At 45.2% G+C, this 19,096-nt stretch overlaps 3 protein-coding genes and 2 long non-coding RNA genes across 7 annotated transcripts; 2 read left to right on the forward strand and 3 right to left on the reverse strand.

Annotated features, from left to right (window-relative positions):
* Positions 1-489: 489 nt before the first annotated feature.
* On the forward strand, positions 490-1,089 carry LOC140222904 (NDR1/HIN1-like protein 13). The gene has a single exon (XM_072294022.1). It carries the CDS (start codon positions 490-492, stop codon positions 1,087-1,089), a length of 600 nt encoding a protein of 199 aa, XP_072150123.1.
* Positions 1,090-1,537: 448 nt separating this feature from the next.
* On the reverse strand, positions 1,538-7,578 carry LOC117855129 (uncharacterized). Of its 2 annotated transcripts, XR_011898397.1 has the most exons (11): positions 7,034-7,578; positions 5,473-5,616; positions 4,982-5,033; positions 4,864-4,900; positions 4,452-4,756; positions 4,076-4,364; positions 3,843-3,995; positions 3,646-3,762; positions 3,439-3,569; positions 2,993-3,119; positions 1,538-2,223 (listed from the first exon to the last, which is right to left on the reverse strand). It is a non-coding gene; the product is annotated as an uncharacterized lncRNA (long non-coding RNA). The 2 variants fall into 2 exon arrangements; XR_011898396.1 differs by having other exon boundaries at positions 4,076-4,756.
* Positions 7,579-8,365: 787 nt separating this feature from the next.
* Positions 8,366-11,908, reverse strand: LOC117855127 (uncharacterized). 2 transcript variants are annotated; one of them, XR_004640457.2, is made up of 4 exons: positions 9,482-11,908; positions 9,295-9,389; positions 8,939-9,036; positions 8,366-8,862 (listed from the first exon to the last, which is right to left on the reverse strand). It is a non-coding gene; the product is annotated as an uncharacterized lncRNA (long non-coding RNA). The 2 variants fall into 2 exon arrangements; XR_004640458.2 differs by having other exon boundaries at positions 8,366-8,760; positions 9,482-11,906.
* Positions 11,909-13,707: 1,799 nt separating this feature from the next.
* LOC117855123 (uncharacterized) lies at positions 13,708-16,581 on the forward strand. Its single transcript, XM_034737405.2, has 4 exons — positions 13,708-14,316; positions 14,414-14,609; positions 15,996-16,127; positions 16,212-16,581. The coding sequence occupies exons 1-4, from the start codon at positions 14,003-14,005 to the stop codon at positions 16,332-16,334; spliced, it is 765 nt and encodes a 254-aa protein (XP_034593296.1). The 5' UTR covers positions 13,708-14,002; the 3' UTR covers positions 16,335-16,581.
* Positions 16,582-16,881: 300 nt separating this feature from the next.
* On the reverse strand, positions 16,882-18,912 carry LOC117855120 (beta-glucuronosyltransferase GlcAT14A). The gene is made up of 3 exons (XM_034737402.2): positions 18,068-18,912; positions 17,792-17,968; positions 16,882-17,666 (listed from the first exon to the last, which is right to left on the reverse strand). The coding sequence occupies exons 1-3, from the start codon at positions 18,639-18,641 to the stop codon at positions 17,158-17,160; spliced, it is 1,260 nt and encodes a 419-aa protein (XP_034593293.1). The 5' UTR covers positions 18,642-18,912; the 3' UTR covers positions 16,882-17,157.
* Between the last annotated feature and the right edge of the window lie 184 nt (positions 18,913-19,096).

A 19,096-nucleotide genomic window follows, 5' to 3' on the forward strand; every position in this document is an offset into this window, starting at 1 on the left:
TCGGCGAAGATGTCGTAGTAGTCGGCCGGCCGCGCCGCCGCCTCCAGGTCGACGCCGAGACACATGCTGCTCGACCCGTGCCCAGTCGTGAACACGATCGCTACACGACGGAATTCTCAGTCAATTTGTTCAGGGATAGGTAAAGCTAGGATCGACAGGAGAAACCAATGCAAGTAGAAACACAGCAGCTTATTATAAATCTCACGAGTCACAAACCGTGCGCTATTGTGAAACGTGATTGATCCTGCGGCGGACCACTAGCTAGTACGAGTACAACCCGTCGTCCTGTCCGTATAATCCTCCATAAACCGGAGAGCTCATGATGATGTATCTTTGCAAAGCTAACTCTCTACTGTAAACGGCCGTGTCCATCAAAGCCGGGTCTCGTCGGCTTGCCGGTTTCCTCCCTCGATCGCACCATCATCTTCTCGATCGGCCATCGTCGACTCGTCGTGCACTGCCGTGCAGCATCGATCTCTGAACGCATCCATGGACGGCATCCTCGTCTCAGACCAGAACTGGTGGACACGTTTCCTGCGGAGGCATCCCAACCTCGACCTGGTGCTGTTCCTGGTGTTCATGGCGCTCCTCGGGCCCTTTGTCTGCTGGTTAGTCTACCGCCCGCCCGAGGTCTCCGCGACCGTGTCGAGCTTCCGGGGCCTCGACCCCGGCCACCGCGCGGCGGCGCCGCCCACCTTCGCCGTCACGCTCCGCGCCAGGAACCGCGACGCGTGGCGGCACTGCTTCAAGCCCGGCAACGGCAGCGCCGTGGTGTCGTACGCGGGCGTCCCCCTCGCGCGCGCCGACCTGCCGGGGTTCTGCGTGCCGGCGCTGAGCGCGGCGACGGTGCGCTTCGTCGCCACTGGCGACGGGTTCGGGATGCCCGACGAGCTGCACGAGAGCATGGAGGGCCAGCGCGCGAGGCGGGAGCGCGTGGCGCTGGCGGTGCGCGTGAGGCTGGACGAGGACCTGGTGGTGCCGCACAACCCGGTGGACTGGTCGCCCATGCTCACGCTCTACTGGTGCGAGGCTATGCTGGACGGGCACCCGCCGTCTCAGTGCGCGGCTTTCCGTATGACGAAAAGGTAAAAGGAAATCTAATCGAAAAATATGCATTATATAAGATTTTATTCATACAGTCGACCTTACAAATGGTGAATAGGAAGACAGTTTACCACAGATTCGTATTGAACATATCTTACGGATGAGAGTTTGTCCTTGTAATAAAGTTGGTCAGTGTTTTTTATTTCTCGATTGATCTCTTGTGGGAAACATGTCGAACTCCTCACCTCAAGGTCAACGTGATTTGATCGTAGTGGAATCCTCTTCTTGTATCTCCATCGATTTCCACGAACTCCGGGAAGGTTAGAGTCAGGGTTTTTGTTTACAATTTCGGGATTTGTAGATTATTTGTGTGGCTTCCGACTTTCCGAGTCGTTCGTACGTGCGTATATACTGTGGAAAAACTCGAACCGTCTGGTAGTGTGAGGGCATCGTGGTTGGAGCGGATAGGTTTGGTGATCGTAGAGGAGCCACGGATCTCCATGGCGAGCGCGACAGAGGGATGGAACACGGACAGTGATGATGGTAGTATAGAATGACAAGGCTATGGTTTAATCGACCTTTTATATAGGGCATAGGCTAAATGGGAGAGATGTTCAGGAACATTGAACTTGCATGGTCTTCTTCAACCTTCTTCCGTTTTCTTTCCTGCTCACGTCGACCATGCATCGACGACCCCGCGATTGTGAATGAGTACTTGTGCTCGAGAGAACACAGTGCCAGATCGCCAAGTACGCCTGCCGCTGGCGGGGAACATACAGATCCGCTGTGGTGCATGGCAAATTGGCAATTAGTTCCGCGTGGGCAACCAAATGACTGGGGCTGTTCATCTGCCCAATTCTCTATTCTCTATTAAAGGAAGAAGCTCAGAAGCAGGACCCCTCTGCTAAATGGTTTCCGCAAGGTAATCAAACAGTAGGTGTAGGGACATGTCCCTTACCGAGTATGTTGGAGCACAGGCATCGTGCAGCTGCAGCATATTAACTTTTGGTTGTTGCAAAACTATGAGTCAATCTACCCAAACCATAACAAGACTAAAAAAGGGCAAGTATACGCCAATGCCCAAAGCATGGACCCGAGCCGCTGGCAGTAGAAGTGAACTATGCACAACATATACCGTTCTTTCCTCATTATCTTTCAGACCGTTGGCACCAGAAAACTCTGAAACAGGAAACAACATGAGATGTCATGCAGTGGGCAGAGAGAAGACATCAGTTTCAGGCCACATTCATGCAGTACAAAAAGTCAAAAACTGAACAAGTCCGATACCATTAGAGTAAAATGATCATAGTTCGGTTACTTTCAGGTTTTCTGCTTACTAAATGCCCAATTGCTAGCTCCAAAGATTTGTTTAACTCAAGAAAAATGCCAGGTATTTGGCCTTATGCCGTACAGAGTTTTTTTGGTTATGTTAGATACTACCCGGTCTAGCTATTTCGTAAAGCATCAATCATTTCCTGCGTCCTATTAAAAATTATGTTGATGCTGGTGTATTGTTCATAATTTGGTTGGATCTATAACCTACGTGCTAGACAACAACTGCCTTTGGTTATAGGAAGGGCTGCTAGGATCTGTTTCAAGAGGTGATCCACTTCTCTTTCTTTATTTGGCATATAAGGCCAAAGTTGGCCTGGTATATATCCATTAATGATATGGTTGTAAATAACAGTGTATTTAGATCTGACTAAACAAGGACCAGTATTGAATGAATATATGTTGCATTGTATAAGCTAACTTTATAAGGTATCCTTCTTTGCTGATATGAGAACTAGGTTGCAACAGATTGGTTGATCTAAGGGAGCATGTGAAGATAGATGCGATATTAACTGCTACAATTAGATGATGGTTTCAGCACAAAAAAATGCCAGTTAGGGCAATACCAATGTTTTGGTAGTAGAATATGGAAAAACAACATTTATGAAACAATCACCTTTGTCCACACAGTCCTTCCAGGGCGATTCAAGCTCCTCCTTCACACCATCTCTAAACCACCATGTCAAATCCACATGCAAACTCTTAATTCCTTATCATCTCTCAGACCATTAGCACCAAACAACCTGAAACAGCCCTTTTTTAAACTCAAAAAGAATGCTAGGTATTTGGCATTGTACAGACATAACAATTTTTTTCCTGGTTGCTACCCAATCTACCTAATTCAGTGAAGCATCAGTAATTTTACATGCAATCCTCCTTTTGTCAACATGAGAATCAGGTTGCAACAGATTAAGCTAAGGGAGTACAAAAAGGTAGATGCTCAGATCATTGCTGGATCAGTTTTTCGTATTTGCTGCAGCAATATATATGATAGGGGTTCAACATCAAATTGAAAGCTTTGGGAACAAGATAGAAGAGAGGGTATGGGTATAGATGGCTTACATAATGGAGAAATCTCAAATAAGGAACTCTTGTAATCTAACCAAAAAATGGTTGACCTTATCCCGTGATACTAAACCCATTATGAATACTACATCGAGCAATCTGGATAGTCCACCGATGAGAGTAGCAACCTGAACAATGAAGATTAAATTTACTACTGTGCTCGGAAATCACCCTTTAATATAACAATTCATTTGTTCTTAATACCTTATATGCAGAAATTTCAGATAATTTGGGCAGTGGAGCTAATGGTAGTAGACAACCACCAATAGATCCCAGAACAGCAACCAGCAAGGGGAATTTCTCAAACTTTAGAAAGCCTGCCTGCTCCACCAAATTCAAGTCACTCCATGGTTGTAACTAATAGATTACAATGAAATAAAGCCATATGGAAGTTAACAAACCTGGCAGCTGAAGCGTAAAATGCTCATAAAGAGAGTGATAAGAGTATGAATCAGCCCCAGCACAATGTCAGACCAAGTGGGAAAATTGTATAGTGTTACTGTTGCAGCTACCACATAAAGGAAACCGAAAATGCCACCACAAATACAAACATCCTGCACATTAAACCAACTTGTTTTACTGTACCATTGAAAAAAAACGAAACCATATATTTCAGGTTAATTAGATAGCGTACCTTTGTGATAGGAAAACTTTGATGTAGTAGCATTACAAGCCCAAAGCAAAAAATCAGTGTGATCCCCAAACCTGTTCTCTTCATTAACAAGCACCACTGATCTTTTTCCATATTTGATACATACAGTAGGGCATTTATGGTATGTAATGATAAAGCCAAAAACCAGAGTGCGAATCTCCTCGCTCTACCGAAATGAGACATCTGCAATACTGGGGCAGATGGCAATAACAGGGCTGCTGCTAAACCATTGTTTGCCAACCTCCTTTGTGTGAATGTCCAAAGGCCGATGCTAAAAGATTATACATTCTTTCCATAGTTAATGAAGGGCAAGAGTATTGAAATATAGGAAAATAGGAGTAGGCATTCCTGTTGATACCTCTTTTGATTATGTTTTTCATTTTGCTAGTATATATAAAACTAGCAAACTAAATTTGAAATCCATATGGCTAGTACCGATGAAATAGCATCCATGATAATAAAAGCAACCCATAGTAATAAAATCACATGATGTACTAGCAGTAAGTGAAATGGTAATCCATCAAATCCAATATATGTATATGTTCTGCTCAATCTTTCTATATGGCCAGTACCAGTGAAACAACAATCCATTTGAGGTATAGCACACTATATACGAACACATCCCAGAAAACCATATGTGCAGACATTCCACCGAGTCCAATCCTTCTCACAGATAAAATAAAAGGTAAACAATTAGAAATGAAATTTTACTCAGCTTCACAATTAGTAATAGAACAAAAAACTATTTTGGGTCCTGAACAAATACTTACAAAGCTGAAGCAGCAATGAGAACTCCGATAAGAGATCCTGAATAAAGTTTTTAACATTGTGTTAATTTGTTAGTGTGCAACCCATACTATAATGAGCGTTTAAACTTGTTGTACTTACCACTACCATCAGATACTCTTTTGAGAATTCTCTGTTGTATTTTACTCTCCTCCTTCAAGAAACAAGGAGAAACAAATTATCTTAGAAACAACAAATATATAAAGATGCATAGGCAAGCTAAATCATGCCGTATCTTAGACTAAACCAAAGGAAGGTCAGTGTGCAAAAATAGCCAATTATTAGGACTGATTCAACAGTAAACAAAATCGTCCACATATTACAAAAAATGCATACTAGGGAAGAGATAATGGCAACTGAACAAAGCACCTACCTACTGTATGTTACTCAAGAAAATTATATAAAAGAATTGTTAAGATTTTCTGTGAATATGTGAGAGCTTGATCCCCTGTGGCATAGGCTAGCTCGGAAATAATTCAAAACTGGATGAACAATAACGCATACCAAATCAAAGGACGCAATACGTGGTTAGAGTTCCTGCAATATCTTGTCACCATTTGTAAAATTATGTTGAATAAAAATAAATTACATACATCCATCTTGTTGAACTAGGAATGGATTGATGTTGCAGTTTCTGGTTGCTTGACTGTTGCAATCCAATAATTTCAGGAGAAGCTTCAGCTGCACAGGTTCACCAAATGTAATGATTCCTTGACCCAAAGTTCTTCCACGACTACCTGATCAAATGTCCATGTCTGTTAATCAACCTACGACAACAACGTCACTATTTGTTCAGACAAACTATATCAAGCTAACAAACTTGTCAGTCCAATTCAGCCATGAAATCAACACAGCTGCATCCACCTGTCCTAAATCAAATTTGATTGATATGCTCGGATATCAATTCCCTCTCCTTACTAGTTGATATTTAGCTACAAATCGACTGTTACCAAGTGAAACCAACAATAATTAGGTATGACTTGGCACTGGCACAGCACTCTAATGAGGCAATGCCAAATTCATATACTTATTTTCTGACGCACAAAACTGTCTTCCACATTTCAATGTTGTCAATTGAAATGTTACTTGCAACCTTACAAAAGGGGCTCACAAAACTGTTTATATTACTTAATAGTGTGACAACAAGCGAACATACAGAAAACATGAAGGGTTACAGGATACAGACACGAAGAACCTGCAAAACCGTAGCTACAACGAACCTCCAGAATAATCATGATAAACTACAGCAAGTAAGAGTTCATAACTTCATATTGCATATTTATGACAGTGAAATGGCCAAATGGGCCATGAAACTTGTTGGCAAGGTAGAGGTAGTTACACTGGAGTAGTAAAATATAAAACAGATAATTGTGCTGCTAAGTTCCCTCTCTGCGGCTCTGCGCAAGGCACCAGGTGAAGTGGTGATCCACCGGAAGACAAGATATCCAAACAGCATCAACTAAATGGTTGCTAAAGGCTAAACCCTAGTAGCTTCTACCTAGACAATGGTTGCTAACTGCATGCACATGAGCATTGAGAGTACAAGGATCTATAATCATGGAAATGCATTTTTTTCCCATGCCTCTGTCAGTGTTAACCTTAACCAGGAATGCTCATTTAAGCCTTAAGATTTTATCTGTATCTGCCTCACCCAACTAATATAATTAGGACAGGGTAAGCCATTTCACCATAGCAGCTACTGATGGTTCTTTGTAAAAGAAGAGCACTTTCATTTCAGGGGAAAAGAAAACATTCAGCTGCTACTGGTTCATAGTGGTTGTTCCCTGCTAGAGTCTGCGTGCAATGATCACTCAACTACTGCAGAAACATGATATTCATGTGCTAGCATAAGATTCGGATGAATTTCATGTCAATGTAGGCAACTACATTTTCAAGATTTGTAGTTCAAGATTTAAGATCCGTGTCTATGCGCTGAAACTCAATCATAGGAACACAAATGTTTTCCAGTTCCTTAATCACGATCCGGGTTAGATAGCCAAATTAAAAAGAAAATCACCAGATTGGAGGCAAGATCCAACAACAGGGCAAGTACGAGCGAGAATGGGGAAAAGAACAACTATAAGGTTAGGGAGGGAGGCGGAAATAGGGTTGGGCTGTTGGGGTGGGCGGTGGAGCGAAGGGCGGGCGACTCACCTTCGTGGAGCTCGGACGACTCTAGCGAGGGCGGGGAGCCGACGGGAGGTAGGAGGAGCTCGGGCGCTGGCGGGGAAGGAGGACGAATCTTCGGAGCGCCGGCAGGAGCACAAGCGCGGAGGACCACCGACCTGGCGACGATCGTGCTAGGGGGCTGCGGGCCGCCGGGAGGGAGGACCCCTGCTCGCCGAAATCAGGGTCACGGGGGAACGTGGAGGAGCAGGGGGAGGGGATGCGGTGGGTACTCACCGCCGGTGAGGTTGGACGCAGCCGGAGGAACGCGAGGTCACGGCGAACACGGAGGTGCGCCGGGCCACCGCCAGCGCGGGACGGCGGGAATGATATAGGTCGGTGAGTTCGAGTTAGTCAGCGAAGGGAAGCAGATCGCCTTATGTCCGCCTTATACGGACCAGCAACACACCGTTAGATGCCGTCTCGTCCGGTCGCCGGTTGCTACCCATCTACTCCCTCCGTTTTAGCTTTCCGACATACATTGCTTTTGCACATATCCAAATATATATCTACATGCATAGCAAAATCTTTTTATTAACTACATGCATAACAAAATCTATTTATTAAAAAAATCAAAATGAATAGTAATGTAAGAGGAGGGAGTATGATCTAGACAGCTACAACCATACAAGTTTTGACTTGCTTCAATGGCTTAGCTCATTTCTACCGAGTATCTCATTAACTTTTTTCTTTGAAAACTTCTTTTTGTTGTTTTTGAAATCCAATAAACTTTTAGTAGCACTTCTTCACGGATCTCTTTGCATACTTTTCGTGGTTTAGCGACACACAATAAGTTGAATGAGACCAATTGGTTCCTCTTAATTGTGTTAATCCTTCTTGTTTTGCATAACCAACCGTGAGAAAGATTTAAAATGGAACTTTATCGAAAGCCATGTTATTACTCCCTCCGTTCCAAATTATAGATCGTTTTGGCTTTTTATAGATTAATAAATTTTGTTATGCACCTAGATATAACTTATGTCTAGATGCATAATAATATATATGATCTAGACAAGTCAAAACGACCTATAATTTGGGACGGTTACCCGAGATCCCATTATCAAAACCTTCTCTTACCTTTCTTCCTTGTAACTTGTAATTATTTTAAATCGTGAGTACGTTGTTTTGAAAACATGAATAAATCTAAAACATTTTATGTAATTTTATTTCGATATGTTTATAGTTTTATTAGACATGAATTCAATCAATAAACACTTATAAATGTCAAACTCAAAGTTTGGAACAATGAGCTTATTTCCCTAATCACGAAGATCGTCATATGTTAAGAGACTTGCAAAAAAGAATAGGCCTATATGTATATAATTGCGGATCTCGATCCTTGTTCCCATATATTGAAAATGTGAAATACTACAAGTTTGCCACACTCCGGTTCATTGACACGTACAACTGCCAGTGGTATGAAAGATTATCGGCCCACAAGTACCAACTAGTGTAAGTGACGACCAATGAGACAAAGCAGATCTACTTATACGCAACAACAAACAGCTGAGAGCTCCCATGACAGAATCGGTAAGTCATATTCAACACATCAGGAAAGAGGTTCTAAGTTGTAAATGATGCACAAGCTTCAATTAGTGGGGCTGTCTCCTGTACTCTTCTTGTATTCAGGCTTGAGCTCGTGCCATCATGCATCCCTTGATTAGCCCTCACTTGTTGTAGACATAGAGCGTGTTCAGTATCTCCTTCAGGAATTGCTGCGGAGAAATCAAGCACAGGCAATTGGTAAAAGCATGACTTTGATATCAGAAATGCAGTACACTGTGATGGGAAGCCCTATTTCATATCTTGACCAGAATCTGGAAAAGAAGAGAAAAAAATATCTCAGGCTGGTTAGTTTTTTGCATTAGCTGCTTTAGTGACCAATCTGGCTACCTCTCGAAAAGGTTGAATAGTTTGTTTTCCAGTTGCCCACGATCCATTCGTGTTCTTTTCATGTTAATTGGTTTTGTTACCGGTGGCTTCTTCTTGTCCTGACAAACACAAATACTACATTAGTCTCTTTATCATTTGCATGGTCATATAGGGCAACCTGATGAAATGTTTGGAAATAAAATTTTACTCAAAGAATTTTGCACAAACACTTTCCAAACTCTGGAAACGTTTTCCACAGAGTTTGTACGCAAAGGAACAAAACAGAAACCCGATTTCAGAAAACAGCATCCCAATATTTAAACAGCCAATGCAACCCAGGTCCCAGCTAACGTAGCAGTGAACAGTAGAGGAGTAACCTTAGATACGTTACAAATAACACCTTTTGGCCAGGATGTACCAGCTGGTTGCCAGTCATAGGTCTCATGCCTTTTCCATTGTCATCTAGAATTAACTACAACATGTCACAGAGAAAAGGGTCAAACTAATAGAAACACTTCAGAAACAGAACGCTAACAGGTAAAAAGAATCATTACTAAAGGTTACCTCCGTTCTTCTTATTTTGACCATGGACATATTGGTCCTCTCACGGCATAACCTTCCATAGTCCATAAGATTTCCCCTGTGCAGTTTCATGTCAAATTTGTTTTCAACTTTCCCTTCGCAAGCAAGTTTCCATGTAAAGAAATTAGAGGTTAAATTGTGTGGTACAGGAAACAAACTAAGTACATAGCTTGTAATTAAAATATTGACAAATATGAACACTAAAACAGAGTTCTGGGAGTATCAATAGAGCACAGCGCATATCATGTGAGGTATTACACAAAGAAATTTTAAAGGCAGAAGATAAATATGGTGCAAGTAAGATGTAGTTTTGGAGGAAAAATATAAGTGTAAAACAGTATTACGAAACACTGGTCACTTTCTTTAACATGTTGTCATTTACATACATGATCAAGCTAAAGCCTATATAATATAATTAAGAGACCTCATCGAGACATATGGGTTACCTTACCTATAGCATGGTCATGCAACAACCAAAGCTTAGTATGTTAGCTTTACACAAAGACCTATCTGATGGGGTGTACAGGACATAATTTCCTCTGTTAAGTGAAATGGCTTCTAGGTAGTATGAAATTTCGTGTGCAAAGTCAGGAGTACACAATGAGACACAAATTGAGTGTATTCAAGGAAAAAGAACACAAATTAAGTTACTCATATTGGGAATCATCCGTCAATTGGGCGCTTACTAGAATTAAGTTTAGACATAGTCACATACACAAATATACAGATGGATCCACCGAGGAATGCACCCAAAACTGTATGACCCGATTGGTCAACATGGCAGCATAGCCCACACATATTAATAGATGCATCCTCTGCAACCATGTCCTTGTTTCTTTGTAAGTAGATTTGACTAGTCTCAGAATGCGATAGATATCACAAAAACCCAGGCAACTTATTTGGCATTCAAATGGACTGCAAACCATTCTACAATCAATCAGAACTGACAAGCTTTCCTAATAGTGGAAGCCATTTGGTGAAATTGCCTAGCATGCTTCTAACTATTGAACCCAATTAGTTAATGCTATACCCCCTCCAAAAACAAGCACTATTTTCCACAATAAAAGGTTTCTAAAGCATATGTTTAAGCTTTACTTTATAATACAAAATGTTTTAAACTAGTAAGACATATATATACTTGTATCATTCTACAGAGCATCAAGGTCGTAAAGATGCTGTTCAATGTTAAAATAGTTTGAAGGTTCAGTAACCAAGCATCAGTTTGCTAGAGCCTAGAAAACAACTTGCAACAATTAGCGTTTGCAACGTTGTCTTTATGAAAATTTGCGCAAGTAGAGATAAATAGATACATGGAAACATGACAATGAAAGTTAATTAAATATGCCTGGCTCCAACCTTGGTTAGACTCAGAAAAAATGCACATTGGCACAAAATCACTGAATATTCAGAGAGTAACTCTTCGGTGTATTGCCACTGCTTGCTTGAGTCATCTCCATCTTGATCTATTGTGTCATTAACACAACGTAAGAAGCATAAGTACCATAAGTGCTAGATATAGCATACAAAAAGAATGGTCTAAAACAATTTTCATTGAGCAAAGCTATCTTAAAGTGACTGGAATAACTGGGGCACATTCCTGAACCACAGGGTAGACATTTCTTCTATCTCTCTAGTCTCTACACTAAACACGAACTGCATGACTCCCAACTTTCTTTCTGTCCCGCCTGACTGTAGGCACAGAAATTGCTCATCGACTTCTACATGAATATGATGACACATATCCAACTATCCAAAGACACTCCTATAGAGTTCCAATTGTTACGAGACAGAAATAAAAGCTGTCCGATCGATTAAAAATCAAAGAAAACAACATGTTCAATTAAAAAATCATCTCTGGGGACTGATAACTCTTATCATCTAGCCCTCAGAACCTACTTCAACATCAGTCCACTGCACCTCCACGAATACTATTGCAATAACTTGGCAGCGTGTTAGATCCACCAATCCCATTCGTTCCCATAGTTCGGTCTACGCTGACGTAGAGATCGAGAACGAATCGATCGAAACGCATTGCACGGAACAACAGCACACAGCGAGGCAATGTGATGAGGGGAGCTAGCAGGAGGCACTTGCCTGGCTAGGCGTATCGTCGTCGCGGAGGGGATCGAGGGAGAGGATGACCTTAGCGACGTCAGGGTTAGGGTCGGCACCGCCGGCGTCGGGGCCGAGCGCCGCGGCGGCGGCGGCGGCCTCCTGCCAGGCGCGGGAGACGACAGTGGGGCACTTCATGAGCCACATGAAGCGGTCGGCCCGCGCCGTCTCCAGGTACTTCGCCTCCTCCGACATCGCCGCGGGGTCGGTGGTGTCCCGATGATCGGTTTCCTCACGAGGATTAGCTTTTGCCCGGTTGGGTGAGTTCGAGTGATGGGGGCGGGAGCACGGCTTGCAGGTCGGTGGGGATGCTTTGTCGAGAGGAAGGGAGGAGACGAAAGAGGCGGTGAGTAAACAATGGGCTTTGGGCTGTAGTAGTCATGCATCAGGTAGTAGTAATGCTGGAGTATGCGGGCTGGTCCAACTGGCTTTTAGGCCCACAGTTCATTCTGCCCTTGTTTTTTCTAGTATGCCCTCTGTATAATTTCTTTCCAATTTGTCCTTTTGGTGCATATATTCAAGATGGTTTCCCGAATACCCTCCTCCCAGCTGAAATTTCATATTTTTGATCTATTCAAACTGTCCTTAAGTCTTGTATTTTCCGTAATGCTCTTCTGAATGTTTGAGACAAGAAATGTACATTAATGTTGATTACATTAGTCCATCGTAAAAGGAAATGATTGAGTACATAAGTTTGGCTTGTGAGACTCACATTTGGATCCTTTGCCCAGCCTAGCGCCTAGCCTGATATGGGCCTGTTCGGCTGGATTTATAAGCCGGCTGAAAAGCTGAAACAACGAATTTGTTGTCAGAGAAAAATATTGTTTGGTGGCTGATAAGCTAAGAATTGTTGGGCAAGGATATGCATTTGATATCTGCTCTAGAAAGTTGCTTTGTTGGACAAGCTTGCTTGTCTGAGCAAGAAAAAGCTTGCTGAGCTAGGCGAGCCAATTTTGCTTTCCAGCCTGGGCAAGGAAAGCACAGGCATCGATGTAATGTCTTGTTTAGTTGCCCAACTTTGGTCAACCAAAATTACTATAGCAACACTGTAGCGTTTTGTTTGTATTTGTGAATTATTGTCCAAATATTGACTAATTAGGCTCAAAAGATTCGTCTCGCAAAGTACAACAAAACTGTGCAATTAGTTTTTGATTTCGTCTACATTCAGTACTCCATGCATGTACCGCAAGTTTGATGTGATGGGAATCTTCTTTTTGCATAGTGCTAAAGTTGGGATTTTGGGAAACTAAACATGGCATAAGTGTGCTCCAATCAAAGAACAGCCGTAAGTGCTAGCAGCTACTTGCATGTACCGCTGGTTAGTAGGACACAATAGTTGTTGCTTTATTATTTTATTTGAGGATACGCGTAATGTTGGTGTGGGTAAAAGCAGTACATGGTGCAAAAGTCTGTCCGAGGAAGCTTGCTCACTAGACAAAATAACCAAACTAATTGGAATGCAAGAATCTTTGTGTGTGTTTTCTTGATAAAGGTTTTCCCTATTTTCATAGAAAGCGAGTAAACAAGAACCTTTGTGTTGCACAAGGTAGGGAAAAAAACATTACCTATCTCGCAAAAGCCGCTATCTTATACCGTTTCTTGTGCATTTTTCCCGTAAAGTTTGATGCCGTGCCCATTGTTCTATGATTCTATCTACCGTATAGAAATTGGATACTCGAGCTCCTATGTGTTCCCGGCGGCTCCTTTTTATTTTCTCCCGACCTGTGCCCCCAATCTCAGCATACACGTATGGTGCGCGGCATCCGCACCCAGCATCTCAAACTTTGGAGTTAAAACAACAATCTCAGCATACACGTGATCAAAAAAAAATAATAATCTCAGCATACACCTAGAAGGAAGCTGCCATCAAACAGCTTCCAGAAAAACAATTCAAGCGCGAGTAAAAGGTCAAATTCGGCAATCAGACGTGTCGCATCCTCGTGCCGCGCGTAGCCAATCCCGTGATAACACCACGCGTATAGGCGTAGCCGCGTAGCGCAACGGCACAGCCTGAACGGCCGGCGAGCCAGCGGCGACTCGTCAGGTCCTCCTTCCTCCGGCCGGCTCCGCGCTATATCGTAGGCACCCCACCAAACCCACCGGCCCACCAGGCCACCACGCGCATCCCCCTCGCCTCGCGGCTCGCGCGCCCGCTGTCCTCGCGCGTTCCGTCCCATACCGCCCGTCCACCCCCAGCCCCCAAATCCGGCCTCCTCCCGCAACCAAAGCTCTCCGTTTCCCCACGCCTCTCCAATCAATCCTTCCTCACTCTCCTCCGGCCCTCCCTCCAGGGCGCGTTCTCCGGCGACGCCCCTCGCCGCGGCTCCCCGAATCTAGGGTTCCCCCTTTCCCGCGCGCGGGCCGGATCACGCTCGGGGGAGCGCCTCCGATATGTTGCCGTGCGCGAGGTCGGTGCTGCGGAGGAGGGGCCTGGCGTCGTCCCTCCTGCGGAGGTGCGGCGGGGAGGTCGAGTCCACCGCCGGCACGGGGGAGGCGCTCGCCAATGCCAGGTGCGCGAGCACGCTTTCCGCGCTCGGCGGCGGCGGGCGCGTGCTCGGGCGCGGCGGCCGGTGGGCCGATCCGCGGGCCGGCGCGATGGGCGCGGGGCGATGGTCGCGCACGCAGACAAGGTGCTTCCTCGGGTGCGGCGACGGGGAGGAGGGGAACGTGCTCTCCAAGGTCTACGAGGAGAGGCGCGTGATGGGGTATGTGGTCAACCGAGCTAGTTGTTCTGGAAATTGATTTGTAACATGGAAAACATTGGTGATTGTGGTGTTGTCGTGATTGCTTTGGTGAACTTAGGTACTCGCCGGAGCAGATGTTTGCGGTTGTCGCGGCGGTGGACCTCTACGAGGACTTTGTGCCGTGGTGCCAGCGGTCCAGGATTATTAGGCGGAACGATGACGGCTCATTTGATGCTGAACTCGAGATTGGATTCAAGTTCCTTGTCGAAAGCTATGTGTCTCATGTGGAGATGGAGAAGCCCAAGTTTATCAAGGTGAGGATTGCCGTCACGTGCGTAGCTTATAACTTAGTGGTACGAAGACAATATCATCTGGTATAAGGACCGTAACTAACTGTTGAAACAGCCTATTTCAAGGTTCATCATACACAGGACAGGACAATTGACCTGTCTGTTAGCTAATTGCTTGCCGTGCTTTTGTAAAGCCACTAGCATAATTTTGCTATCCACGATATTACTAGCAGGATTTGGTTGTTTGTTTGTAGCGTTCAGCCACAAATGGATATGTCTTCGAATGAAGTATTTATTATAGGCGTTACCTTTCATAGATGACTTCTTTCTTGCTTAACTGATACTTGTACTTCTAGCCAGGTTTCTTGTTTGGCTGGCATAATTGCGTATGAAACTGATTCTAAAGTCACTTATATGTTTCTGTAAAAGATGTAGTACAGATACTTTTTTGCATTGATTATGTCCATTTCTTCCATTTAAAGAGCATTTGTCTTTCAATTCAAAGAACTCTTAGCTAAATTTGGGGCATATTTTGTGCTTACTATTTGACAGCGTTGCAAGTGAATGGATATAATTGTTGGCTAGCCTTATACCCTGAATATCCTTTGTGGGAATTAAAATTTCCATTAAAATTTCCAATAATCAATAATTATACTTAATTGGCCATACCGTTACTTGATAATTAATTATTTCCTGCCACTGGAAAAGATCTATGCTCTTGTTTAGCCAAGTGATGGTCAGATCTAAAAAATGTTACCTTAGCTGATTTAGCAATAGGTGCCCATTTGGCATTAGGCAATTGTTGCTAGGAATGTCAATCTGTTCATTTCTTAGGTACAGTAGGTTAAAATTTACAGAGATTAATTTGTGGGTGTCTTCTAGATTAAGCGTTCATGGTTTGTAAAATCACGGAGACAAAAAAATTGTTTGGCTTTGGCTATGAATTTAAAAGCTACATCTACAAAACTATTAGAAAACAAGTGCCTTCAGATGTGTATCAGATTATCAATCGTCTATCTATAGTTGTGCTTTCTGTTGAATAGCTTGGCTTGTAAGTAAACTGCAATTTTTATGATGGAACTAACTTATTCTATGCAACTAAGATGTTCTATGGTATCAACTTTAGATGATTGATGTGTGTCTGATTGTGCCACACAAAATATTGTTCTAGGTCTCTAGAATTATGAATTGATTTTACCTTTAGCATCTTCTGACTTCTGAGTGCATTTATTTTCCATCTTGTGGTTCTGTGTTGTGTTCAATATCATAGTGGCTTTTTTCCTTTTTGAAAGAAACTGATATGGTAGTTTCTTCTTGTGTTATATCTATCTTGTGTCCACCATTTTGCCTATGCTTGAGAAAATTGCATTGTGTTGTTTTACACTTCTGACTGGCATCACCTGCGTGCAGACGACAGCATCTGAAAGCGGACTTTTTGATCATTTGATAAACGTTTGGGAATTTAAGCCTGGTCCTGTTCCTGGGACCTGTGATCTCTACTTCTTAGTTGATTTTAAGTTTCAATCACCATTGTATCGTCAGGTAAAATGAGCTTCTAATTATATTCAACATCTATTAACTTGTCATATGGCTGCTGTTTCTCTTACAATCTGAATCTTGTCTCAGGTTGCATCAATGTTCTTCAAGGAAGTAGTTTCACGGCTAGTGGGCTCATTTAGTGATCGATGTTTTAGAATATATGGACCTCCTGTACCAGTGCTGGAAAATAGTTATGGACAAGGAAGATGAATCTGTTATAAACCCAATTTTGAAGGATGTGCCCTTCGTGGATCCCTGGAGGATTCCTTGTAGTCAACCCTTAATCCTTCCCTTGATAAGCCGTCATAGTGCCATTTAGGGCGCCATCAGGCAAGATGTTTTTCTTTGAGGAAATCACCCACTGTTGGGTTTTCATTCTTTGGATATTCCTGTGGTTATTCTTTTTCATACTAAATTAGTTTCCCATGTATAACAAGGAAATAGCCATTTCTCACTATATCTACCCAGTCTATCAGATCCTGATGAATGGCCTGTTTGTTGAAGTGTATGGGATTCTAAACTCTCTGTGCACTCGTTTATGTTACACCTTTTCGTGAAAATTTGGCATCAAGAGGCCAAGTTTATGCACTCACGTTTTGGGAACACTCTACAAAAGTTTTGTGGTCTGTGCACTGTGCTGTTCATTTTTTAATTGATAATGAAGTAAGAGAATAAATACGTGCAGCGCATACTGCCTGGTTGTTTTGGCAACAGCAGCGGAGACCTTGCCTCATTGGCCTAACTACTTGATCTGGCCTTAGGTTCACTAATAATTTTGGTAACAGGAGAAAGCTGTTAGTACAAAAGTAAGCCTCTTCTCTTCTGGCCTGTATATTACAGCAATTCAACAGAAATGTTGAACCGTGCAAAAAGAATAACTGAATCGTTGTAGAAAGAAAAGGAATAACTGAATTGATCTGACGCAGCTAGCCAGCTTGGAGCTTGCACAACCAAAATGTACGACCACGGCGTCGGTACGATTTCTCCTGCACTGGCTGCGGGCGCGTCTAGCTCTTACATCCTTCTGACCTTCTCACGCGCCGGTTCCAACGAGGCTGTTGATCAAGCTCGCCAGCCTCCGACCCGCCGCGCCCTGCCTGACCGCGTCAATGTCTCCCCCGAGCGAGCACTCGGACTCGGCCACTCCCTCCTCACCGCTACCCCCAGCGCACCACGCGCCCGGCGTGACGCCGTCCAGCGGGCGCCGCAGCACCTCCTCGTCTATCCTCTGCAGCAGCGCCTCGTCGTCGCCGAACCGCCCGGCGAAGGCCGCCCCGCTGCCCACCAGCGCGTCGTACCGCGACTGCTGCTGGTCCGCGCCCGGCTGCTGCTGCGGCGGCGGCGGTGGCGGCACGTCGAGCCGGACGCTGTGGTTGACGGTGCTGTTCCTGAAGCGCTGCGAGTTGGCCATGACCGTCTGGAAGTAGAACTCCGCGGCGTCCAGCGTGTTGCTGAAGTACATGAGCAGCGTCCGGGGAAGGTTGTCCGGCGCCGCCACGCAGTGCTCCACGAACGCCCGGCTCAGTATCGGCCAGGGAGAACCTGATGATGCGATCGAATGCACCGTCAGTTGGCACCCGGAGGTACAAAGTGTTGATGACCATGGCGATCGAGCGTCAGAAATGCTGCGGATTTGCTCTGGAATACAGAGACAGTGTCCCCGTTACCTCGGAAGAGCTCGAACGCGTCGGGCTTCTCCCGGTGTCCCGAAGAGAAGGAGATCTCGGCGTTGGTGCTCTGCAGGAGATTCTGGTCGAGAACAACCACGTGGTGGGTTTCAGAATCGGCCCTGTGATCGATGAAGTTGAGGTCCCTCGGCACGGAGGAGAAGGCGTAGAGCAGGTCTGCAGAGGGCTACCAGCTGTCAGCGGCACGACACGATATAAGAAACCAAAAACGGGACCAGCAGGCACACGACGTGATGGCCTGAAACTAAACCTCACCGTCCTGCGTCACGAGCGGGTAGTCCGCGGCGCCCAGCGTGACGAGCCAGTCCCAGTCGGCGCCGACCCTGAGCAGGACGGCCGCGCCGCGGAGCACCGCCGCGACGGCGGACGGGCCCCTGCCGTCGAGTGCGTCCCCTTTGCCGACGACGTGCACGTTCCCGTACTCGAGGAACGACTGCTCCGACCGGGCGTAGCTTGCCAGCCTCGCGCGCTCGTAAGCGCCGGCGCCGGCGTCCAGGTGCAGCAGGTACCGGTTCCGCGGGTGGTAGACGGCCTTGAGCAGCCGCGTCACCCGGAGGCAGTCCCCGCGCCCGCCCGTGATGTAGTACGCGAACACCGGCGGGTACCCGGGCCCCTTCCTCGGCACCAACGCCCCCGCCGCCGCCGCCGCCGCCGCCGCCGCCGACGGCTCGGCGTCCGGGCCGTAGGGGTCGTCGTAGTCGTACGCCGCTCGCTGGTTGAGGAAGGAGCTCGACGCGTAGCTGAGCACCAGAGCGCTGGTCATGAGGGCGGCCAGCGCCGCGAAGGTCGACCACGGCGAGCACGTCAAGAGCCAAGAAGAATGGGCCATCGCGGGCGCGGAGACGGAGAGAGCTTGGGATTCTTGCGTGGCCCGGCCCTGGGTGGTTGTGCTTGATGATGATGCGCGGGGGAACGGGTGCTCACTAGTAGTTTGCAAGTGTCAACGCTCCAGGTTGGCAGCTGGGTTTGGTTGGGATCATGGAGGAGCAACAAAACATAAGCCCTGACGCAATGATGGGGGTCGATTATTTAAAATCTGTCACGACGGAACGACTGGATATCTTGATTGTTTTCTGTTGCCGCACTACGCGCAGGGCATCTGGAGAGACGTACGTAACTCCACCGGTCGACGTGCCTCCGAGCACGTACGAGCCGGCGGAGAACGGAAGAAATGGTATAATAGGCGAACGGAAAAGTTCAAATAAATTCGGGTATGTTTTGTTGGTGTATCATTTAGTTTATATATAAAATAATTTAAAATAATAATGATCCTTTTTTATTTGG

This window comes from Setaria viridis, chromosome 5, assembly GCF_005286985.2.
Source record: "Setaria viridis chromosome 5, Setaria_viridis_v4.0, whole genome shotgun sequence".
Taxonomy (NCBI): Eukaryota; Viridiplantae; Streptophyta; class Magnoliopsida; order Poales; family Poaceae; genus Setaria; species Setaria viridis.

Bases quoted from the DNA above. Each gene is read 5' to 3' on its own strand.
- LOC117855123 (XM_034737405.2), top strand. From the start codon at position 14,003: ATGTTGCCGTGCGCGAGGTCGGTGCTGCGGAGGAGGGGCCTGGCGTCG. The intron at 14,317-14,413 runs GTATGTGGTCAA...TGGTGAACTTAG, and splicing joins GAGGAGAGGCGCGTGATGGG to GTACTCGCCGGAGCAGATGT. The intron at 16,128-16,211 runs GTAAAATGAGCT...ATCTTGTCTCAG, and splicing joins AATCACCATTGTATCGTCAG to GTTGCATCAATGTTCTTCAA.
- LOC140222904 (XM_072294022.1), top strand. From the start codon at position 490: ATGGACGGCATCCTCGTCTCAGACCAGAACTGGTGGACACGTTTCCTG.
- LOC117855120 (XM_034737402.2), bottom strand. From the start codon at position 18,641: ATGGCCCATTCTTCTTGGCTCTTGACGTGCTCGCCGTGGTCGACCTTC. The intron at 17,969-18,067 runs GTGAGGTTTAGT...AGCCCTCTGCAG, and splicing joins CCCGCTCGTGACGCAGGACG to ACCTGCTCTACGCCTTCTCC. The intron at 17,667-17,791 runs GTAACGGGGACA...TCGCATCATCAG, and splicing joins CGCGTTCGAGCTCTTCCGAG to GTTCTCCCTGGCCGATACTG.